The sequence below is a fragment of the Octodon degus genome, unplaced genomic scaffold (assembly GCF_000260255.1).
Source record: "Octodon degus isolate 3935 unplaced genomic scaffold, OctDeg1.0 scaffold00165, whole genome shotgun sequence".
In the NCBI taxonomy this organism is placed as follows: Eukaryota; Metazoa; Chordata; class Mammalia; order Rodentia; family Octodontidae; genus Octodon; species Octodon degus.
Genome location: NW_004524741.1, coordinates 595215 through 605228, shown reverse-complemented (window position 1 = coordinate 605228; position 10014 = coordinate 595215). Strand labels below are relative to the sequence as shown.

Genomic DNA, 10014 nt, shown 5'->3' with positions numbered 1-10014 from the left:
CATGCTTCTGGTCAGCAGAGGGGCCATATTATGATTTGTCTCAAAATATTTTTGTTTCTTTTTAGGGTAAAATATCACCTCCAACAAAAATAGAACTTTTATTTTAAATGCTTTTGGCATTTTTATCCTGCAGTTCATATATTATCTTCATGCTTACTGATAGTAGGAAGTTGTTCTTACCCAGAACTAGCTTGTAGAAATGTACAAGAACCCCATATGTAATTTTAAATTTCTTAGTTCATATGTTTAGAAATAGATGAAATAAATTTCAACAATATAATTCAATAATTATATTTAGCACAATTTAACCCCATTCATCCAATATTTCAACATGTAATCGTATAAAATTAATTGTGGTATTTTACATTCTTTATATATACAAAGCCTTTGAAAGCCAAAGTGTGTTTCATGCTTAGAACATATCTCAAATCAGATGCCAGTTTGCACCCAAAACACATGGTCAATCTATAGAGTTCATAACTTTTACACTTGAAACAATTGATTTGCATACTCAGCTTGTTCAAACATACTCGGTATTTTTGATAAATTGAGTACCAGTTTTTAAATTTAACATAGCCAAAATTCAATACAATTAAAATGCATTTCCTCTGTGGTATGAGCCACAGTCCCAGTGTCCAATTCATGCAGCTCGTGAACTTCCCAGGCATGTGTTCGCTCGGGGTTAGAGGAAAACTTCAGACATCCCTGCGCTCCCACTTGGGGTCTCTGACATTCTAAACATGCTGCCTTGCCACTGGGGGAGACAAGGATTTGGACTTGAAGTATGCAGATTGCTTGGACATACCCCCCTGGTGCACTCCTGGGCAGGAACCTAACCCCTCAAATTGACACTAACAGTATTCGGAGGAGGGATCTCTGAGACATGAATCAATGAGGTCCCAAGAATGGGTTCCCCATTACGGGCTGTGTGGCCTTCTAGTAAGAAACCCAAATGGGAACACTTGCTCTGCAACACAGCAAAGCCCTCCACCATGCTCAGAGACAGCAGAAGGCTCACACTAAGGACACCAAGTGCCACCCTGTGCTCCGGACTTCCCAGGCTCTAGAGCCAGAAGCCAAGTGAAATTCTTTATAAATGACCCACGCTGGGATATCCTGCTTTGGCAGCAGAAAATAGGCCAGTGTGTTGACTCTCATTAAACTGTAGCTCTATAGTGTTCATCAAATTTGGAAAATATCCGACCATTACTTCTTCAAGAATGTTTTTTCTCTCCTGTTCCCCTCCCCCAAGGTCCTCTCTCTAACTCACCACCAAGCCCTCCTCCACCCTGCCGGATCCCCCCTACAAGCCAGGAGGCTTCATATGGTCCTGAGCTCTCTCCTTGTGTTCTTCTTCTCCAGTGGTTTTCCTTTTCCTGGTCTTTCTTTCTGGGGTACACTTAGGGTGGCTTCTTTTACAATGTTCTCAAGTGCACACATCTTTTTTAGCAGTGTCAAATCTGCTCTTAATACTACCCCTGTGAGTCTATATTTACACTCTTTTCCTTTCTTAAAGTAATGGAATATGTTCATTATATTTATTTTAGTCAACATATGGAGAATATTTATATGTTATATTAACATCTTTGTCTTTATTATCTGTGTCATTTCTGAGCGTCTTCTTACTAAATGTTTCTCTTGGTTAGTGTTATATTTCCCTATAGTTTTCAGGACTGAATTTTCCTGATAAATACTGGACTTGAGAAACTTTGTAATATTGTGCACCTGAGCTTTGTTTGAATTACTTTGGGTTTTTTTGTTTTGTTTTGTTTTTGTTTTTTGGAGGAACCAGGGATTGAACTCAGACCCTTGCGCTTGCCAAGGAAGGGCTTATTCTACTGAGCCATCTCCCTGGCCCCTGAATTACTTTATTATTGTTGATAGTTTTTATGTTCCTATAAACCCTGAGAAGGGGTTTGTTTGTTTGTGGTTGTTGGTTTTCCAGGATGCTGTTCAGTCCCTTGGAATCATCTGATCATTTTGAAGTTTACTTTAAGGTGGACTCAGAGTAGCCTCCAGCCTACATACAAGTTGCCACCACTGCAGATGCCACACCCCTCTGGGACTTCCACCTGTGCCCCAAAGAGGAAATCTTTCCGCTCTGCCCAGTAGGAACAGTGGTTCCTGGCTGAGTGGGAGCTCTGCAACCCATCTGCCTGCATCTTCCCAGCAGTTCTTCTCAGCCTCATGAGTTCCCTCACAAAATACAGAAGCCAGTTTTCAGCCAAAGACTTGGCAGGACCCCTCTGCTCACCTCCAGAGCCTTTCTGTACACGTCCCCAGTCTTAATCTGTAGGACCCGCCATGAGGAAGCCTCAGAGCCAGACTCTGGAAGGCCCCAGAAGCCCATGGTCAAGCACCAGCAGACATGGGGAGCACCTTTTCCCTGTGCTCTCACGTCACTAAAGGTGATAAGAGGCTCCCTTGGGCCTATTTTATGAGACTGTTAGTCCCATCCCTGCAGTCCTGCCCTCATGACTTGGTCGCCTCCCCTAAAGGCTCCATCTCCTACCACCATTGTGCTGGGCAGTAGGCTAAGATGATGCCCTATGGGGGGCAGCAAACATTCAGAGCACAGCTCAAGGCCACAGGCCCTGGATGAGTCCCCACCCTAGGAAGGCAGTGAACCAGGGCACCAGATCCCCTCCTGGTAGGAATCACTGCCAGTGTTGGCTGTTTCCCCATGTCAGAACCTTGTTTGCTATACTTTGCCCAGTTTTCTAGTTGTTTAAGGGCAGAAGGTAAATCTAGTCCCTGTTATGCTATTGTGCCAAAAGATATAAAAACGCAATTGCTGTTCATTTAATAATTATTGATTGAATTCCTGCTGTGTATGAGAAACGGTGCAGAGCGCCAGGCATGGACTATTGAACTAAAAGATATACAGTCTCTGCCCTCGTGCCTAGCACAGTCCAACTGGGAAAAACAATAATTAAGTGATTGTTCAGGTAATATAAATCATAAGCGATAGAAAAGAGCAGAGGGCCATGAAAGCATATAGCAGGAAGATCTAATTTAGTCTAGGAAAGAAGAAAAATTTCCCCAAACAAAGAACATTTTAACAAGGACTTGAATACAGAAGATTTGGTCTCTTGGGCCTGAAGGGGAGGAAAATTGCTGAACACCTAGAAAAGAAAGGAACTGCTAGGGATGGCAGAGGCCAGCTCTCAGATTCCCCAGTAAATAGAAGCAGAAGCTCAGAAGGCTTGAGACACATGCCTGTGGCACAGCAGGGCCTGAAGCCAGGGCTTCTTGCCTTTAGATGAGCATTCTCTCTATCTTGCCATATTGCTGAGCAAATGCAGGGAACACCAAAGCATTTTCTGCAATGCTATTTGCCACTGTATGCTCTATGGTGTATTACAGGTAATACATAATTGTAGAATTTATTTTGATTTTAAAATAAATATGGCCAAAATATTAAGACACGTGTTTTAAATGCCAATGTTTTATATATTTACAAAGTATATGCTGTAAAGTGTTAAAAAAAAAAAAAAACCTGCTAAACAGCACAAAACAGAATGAACTAGCACTCCCACGTTACCACACTGAAGCCGTAATGGCAGTGTAATGGGCTGGTAGCGTTAATGGAGATCCCTAAGTGGCTAAATTATACCCAAGAGATCCTTCTCAGCACTCTAAGCTGTGAGTGCTCTCAGACATTTTGGAAAATGCATCCATTGTCCCATTCCAAGCCTAATTGGCATAATAAATGTCAATTAAAGCTCCCTCGAGGTTTTAAGTTACAAAATTCAAGTGAAACTATTTGTGTATAGACTTATGCAAGACTTGGGGGAAAAGGTCTCCCCCAAAAGAGATACTGCGTATTTCTACTTATCATTGATATGGATAGACCCAGGAAACTTGCAGCTCCATAGTAAGGAAATTTTCCCCAGCTTTCCTAGATGTATCCTTAAACAACTTTTCACTGTTGTATTTCTGCTATATCTGTAGAATTCCGTTTTCTTCCAAGAAAAACAGTAAGAAGTATGAACTGCAGGCCCAATCGGGGACTATATTAGCGACCAAGCAGACGCACACAGCCTCCACCCCACCCACGTGGCGGGGTCCTCTACGGCACCCTGAGAAGCCCTGCTGTGCTTGATTCTGCGTCCGCATAGACTCATCTCTCCATGTGGAATTATGAACTTTAAACAATTACTTGTCATGTATAAATATAGAAGAGTCTTCATTAACTTCCAAACTTAGCAAAAAAAACAAAAACAAAAAAAAAAAAATCGTCGTATGTATACAGTTCATTCATATATGTCCAAAAATTCCACTTCAGTTTAACAAGAAGTCCAAAGTGCCAGTTCACTGAACTCAGCTTCCTCTTCTGTCTTTCTGGAAGGTGCTGGAATATAAAAATGATAAAAATTAGTAGCTGGAATGATTCAATTCCCAGCATAGAAAACAGGATGAATTATGTATAAAGATGTGTTAATTCACAAAACAATACACAGAGCACTTCACGGGGCGAGCCCAGCTATTACTTGAGCAAACGAGGAGAGCTCGTAGAGTGGTTCGCGGAACAGACCTGCGCGAGAGCGGAGCGCGCTGGGCTTTCTATCCGGCTGTGCGGGCAGAGAAGAGGAAGGCCCAGCCGGGAGCCGGATATTTGTCATCTTCTTATTTAATTCCTCCTGCTCCAGTTCTTCAAGTTCTGCCAGCAGCTCATCCTGAGCACAGGAGAAAGGGAGAATTAGAGAGTTAACGTTTCAAGAAGTCGGTTCCCTTAAACACAATAACATGAACATCTGCCTCCCAATTGATATGTGAGAACCCAGTGGAATGGAATATTTATTTTGAAACTAAATCTTTTTTGCAACACTGAGCAATGATTAAAAAATGAATATTTGGGGTTGTGCAAATTTGTTGTAGTTAATCTTATAATACTTCAACAAACAGCCATTCAAGTAATTTGTGCTGGTTGAATATATAATCGCTTCAGTTTCTGGGGAAATTACACCTTGCCTGTCGCTTTTCCAATATGTTCTCTTCTCCTGTTAAGAATCTGTGAAACTTTAATTAAAGAAAATAAATATTTTTATTTGGGCTAACGCTACTGAAAAGACAAATATACTGCACAGAAAACAAAAAGAATCAAAGGTACTTTGGCTCCTTCGTCAAATCATCAAAGTCAATATAAATCATGCATGCATTTGGGGTAATAAAACTTCAGCTCGGTACAGATATAATGATTATTCCTTTTAACAATTATCCTGGTCAGTTTAGTTTATGCTAAAATGATTCTTTGGTCGTGCTGGCCCCTGAGACCGGGCGTGGTGGTGCAGGCCTGTAATCTCAGAGCTTGGGAGACTGAAAACAGGAAGATCACTAATGAGACCCCGTACAAAGTACATTCAAAATAAACAAATAAATAAATAAAAGATTCTTTGCCCCCAAAATGCAGGAAGGCAATACTAATTTAAGACCTTCAGGATGTAGGTCACCTTGCGCCAGGTATGAGATGACCTGAGGTAGATCCTATGGATGGAGACCAACTCTCATCAGAAGGAGGCTGGGAGTCAAAACTAAACTTGTCATCAGGCATTTCTGCGCTTGTCCTACTGATAAATGTCATACTGGGAAATGAATAAACACATATTCTACCAAGAAAACTATTTATTCACTCATAACAAATTTATTAAGACCTTCATCCTGGGAAAGTTTTTAACTAGGGGAGAGGAGTTGAATTAACACTCTCTACATTCAAGGAGCTAAAACCTGAATTTAGGATAAGGGCATACAAACAAGGACATTGAAGGGAGAATTACAACACTGTGGAGCAAGAGAGAAGACATGCAACTCATTAACCAAATCGGTGAGTCTCAACTCTGCAGCATGCTGATTATCTGACTTCTATTTAATCAACTACACGAGAAGGTCTCAGTGAAATAGCATATTAAGAATAAGGATGTATTTTAGGATTTTCCATGGGTTATATAAATAAAAAGGAGAATAAATTTCTGATGCTCTATTTCTGCTCTAAAACAATTAGGAAAAAGTATAGAAACCACATTAATGGCAGAATGAGGTATGCTATGTTGAATGCCCACCCAGAATTGCCAGTAGTGCCTGACACTTATCAACAGCACCAGGGAGAGAATGATGCTTTCTTTGCTAATATGGCCAAAGAATAGTCAGCTCCTCTATCACTCCTCAAGCGCTTATTTGATCACCATAAAAGAGTTGTGGAACTTGAGAAGTATTGAAGATAATCCAATGATCCGATAGCTTCACTTTATAAATGAGAAAAGTAAGGGTCAGAAAAGTAAAGGGACGTGTTCGCGCTTTTACTAACTGTAGAATGTGCCCATCAGCACAGACCCTGTCTGCCCTCTGACAGTGCACTCTTTAGATGCTGGGTTGTGTACACCAAGGGCTGGCAAACTTTTTCTAGGAATGGTCAGACAGTAACTTTTCATACTTCATAGGTCAGAAAACTTCCCCTGTCACACGGTCCTCTATATTTTTGTTCTCTAGATTTTTAAACCGGTGAAAACCATTGTCATCTGTCACTATGGAATGATTTGCATTACAAGCCATATTTTGCTAAACACCAGTCCATGTTTATGATTTTATTTTTTGTCTTTTGGGGACAGGGTTTCACAATGAAGTTCAGGCTAGTCTTGAATTCACTTTGTAAACCAGGCTGGCCTTGAACTCTCAACCACCCTCCTGCTTCAGCTGCCCAAGTGCTGGGAACATAGGCATGCACCACCATGCCCAGCCTCCAATTCATTTCTAAAAGTTGTAAACAGTAAGTTCTCATTTTCTAGGATTCCACGGGACCCCTACCTACTTGCTAGATGTATCATTTTTAATAAAATGGATTCTTCACTGTGCTACTCCAAAACTGGGAAATGCTTCTAAATGTGTCCTAGTGCTACTTGTGCGAGCTTTGAGTAGAACAATTGAAATTCACAGTGTAGACACCATCATTATAATTACAGAGTGCATTATTGGACTTGATTAATCTAAATGGAATGTGTGTGTTAATAATGCCACTGCACATTTGTTCTGTTTCACAGCCTGAGTCATAAACAGAGGCAGCCTAACCTCTAATTTTATAGCTACAGAGCACGGTACGTCTGTGCTTTGCAGACGGACACAGCCTGCTTTGTTTGCCCAGATGTGCTAGCATGTGATTCCTTGTAATGGGGTTATTTAGGCACCAACCATTAAGTCACTAGCTTTATATAATCACATGCTGTTTTTCCCTTAATAGCTGAAAACTTAATTAGGAGGCTATTTGCCAAAGTATATTAATCTTCCCTTTAAATCAGAGCTACTAACATTTCATTTCCCTCCTAAGAGAAGCACATTTCCAACCACTGCCATTTATTCATAAGTAACAAGGGAAACTGACAACTCTATGTTACAGGAAGCGACGCTTTGTGGCTACCACATTGTTCCTATTCTGCGACCCACCTCATCAAAACTATCGCCAAATCCAACCCGTTGAGAAAACGCTTCTGAGATTTCTTGGGCAATATCCTGTTGCTCTGTGATGTCTTGCATCAAATCATCAATTTTGTTCAGATCCCTGGGAAGGAATATTTTGTTGAAATATTTTAGAATTTTAGCTTATAATAGTGAATTTAAAAAAAACACATGGAAAACGAGTCAACATAAACAATTATTTTCTTAGTATATAAAAAAAACCAAGGTGATAATACTCAATCACTTTAAAAATAATTTGCATTTAAAAAATTAATAATCCTGTAGATTCACTTTTTTATTTTTTATTTTATTTTATTTCATTTCATTTTATCTTTTTCTTGTATTTTACGGAAGGATCTACGGGGTGTTCAGGGTCTCACTACTACATCGGACTCGTAGAGATCTGCCTATTTACAGCCTTCCAAGAGATGGGATTGCAGGCACGCACCACCATGCCCAATCTCAGTTGCCATCTCAGAGCACCCTGGGGACAGGGCCAGCATGGCAGGCCCGGGGATCCAACCCCGGAACTCCTGTACCTGCTTGCAGGTGATTTAACCCACTGAGCTATTTGGCTGACCCGATTCACATTTTTTTAAAGACAGGCTGTCCAGGCAGCTCAGGTTGACTTGCTTTGAACTCATTATGTAACCCAGGCTGGACTCAAACTCACAGCACTCCTCCTGCCTCAGCCTCTCAAGTGCTGGATTACAGATGTTCACTACCACACCCAGAGATACCATATTAAATATTAACTGAGTAGCCATTATTGCTGGCAGTTACTAGAAATCAAATTATTTTATAACTAATGATATTTACAGAACCATTTTGAATATTTGGCAGGACGTACGTAAAACTTAAATGTGCTGCTATGTAATTCCCCTGGGGAAAATGGCACCACAGAACACCAAGGACCACCATGACCAAGACAAGTACCACGGCTTTCAGTAACCGCTCTGAAAGCAGCCCTTTGGAGATGTTAAGCTCTGGAACTAGAGATCTATTTCTATAGTAACTCGGAATAACCTGAGATCCTGGCTTCCTGAGGGTCCCCACAGCAGTGTGATGCCCAGGGAGGTTACTAAAGAGAGCAGACCCCCTAAGCCTTCAGAAGAATCAACAGCCCCAGCAAAGAGGTCTAAGCAGCCACAAGAAAGACTAGTCATCTGAGTTACTCTGGATCCTGCCCCCTGAAGCTTGCTGGTGTCTAAACAGACTTGCTGTGCTTTTTCTATAACACTTTATCTCTAAATCATTCCACCAGTTCTGAAAGGAAGCCAGACTCACTGGATTCAAGAAAAGTGACAATTTCCCTTATTACTAAGTAACCCAAACACTGAACGTATGGGTCCCAGTGGAATTAATCTTCTTTTGAGTTTCTCAGACTTTACCCAAAAAGCTGCACACATTGATATGTTTTTATATAGTAATCAAAAAGAATATTTTCACCACTCTGCTACCACCCTGGGCCTCCAATCTTTATTATTACATGTAAAATGATTGTATTAATTGAAAGGAATATGAGAAACACATGGTTAAAGTCTGGAGCTGGGAGTGAATTTTCCTCCGCAGGAGCACAGACATACAAGGATGGTAAGCTACCTAGAAAGAAAGGCTAGCACCATGATGTGGTTCAAGCCCCAGCTTATAGCAGCAAGCTGTAAGGATCTTGAGTCTGACAATGATCAAATGCTCTTTCTAAAGCTTCCAAAGTGGTGGCTGATATTAATGAATTATCAAGGCAAAAAAAACATCAGTAAGGTTATCTTCACCTTCCTGTCTTCTCTTTTTCCTCTTTTCCCATACTATGGAAACTGGTCTACATCAGTCACTCCCTGCTTTTATGCAGTCATGATCTGGATCCCAGTAGCGTGTCCAGTATCAAGAAAGGCTCAGTTCCCAGGCAGCTATTTTCCAGAGCAAAAGTAAAGCAGATTTCCTCCAATCCCACCGTCATGACAGACATGGAAGACTGAGTGAAGATGTTGTGCCAGCAACTCTGCTCAGTTCATTTTATCCACTATTTCATGAAACTTCACAGCAACCACACAAAATGAGCACCTTTATTATCACCAGTTAGCATATAAGGAAGCTAAATCACAGAGAGGCAAAGGAATTTGACCAACAGATAATGAGCTAGACAGCTGGGAATGTAAGCCATACAGTTGGATCCCTGATCTGTGGAAGTTGACCCTGAGGACTACTTTTCTGCATCAATGGTTCTCAAACATGGGGTCAACCAGAACCACTTGGGAACTTGGTTAACAGTGAAAAGGCTGAGACTCTGAGCTAGCTCAAAGATTCAACTTCATTCTCTCTGTCTTCTCTCTTTTTGGCTTTTCTTTTTTAAAGAATACAAAATAGTGATAGAAAAACAAAACAGCATTACAAACAATACAAGTTTTCTCTAAACAAAGCAACAGGAATTCAACAATGGTTGCTGTATTACACGATGCTATCTTCAAATTAGTTGTTCACATTACCAGATATAATGGTGTAAAATTTGTTTAAAAAAATAGCAAAGAAGTTATAAGAAATTCAAAAGAGGAAGAAAGAAAAAACTCAGAG

General features: G+C 40.7%; 1 protein-coding gene across 1 annotated transcript in view; it reads right to left on the bottom strand.

Annotated features, from left to right (window-relative positions):
- Positions 1–288: 288 nt before the first annotated feature.
- The window catches only part of Chmp4c (charged multivesicular body protein 4C), a 37354-nt gene continuing 27628 nt past the window's right edge, over positions 289–10014 (bottom strand). The window contains exons 3-5 of the mRNA XM_004643100.2: positions 7435–7549; positions 4538–4679; positions 289–4354 (exon numbers count right to left, since the gene is read on the bottom strand). Of these exons, the coding sequence (XP_004643157.1) occupies positions 4290–4354; positions 4538–4679; positions 7435–7549 (322 nt within the window). The 3' untranslated portion in view covers positions 289–4289. The remainder of the gene's footprint in view (positions 4355–4537; positions 4680–7434; positions 7550–10014) is intronic.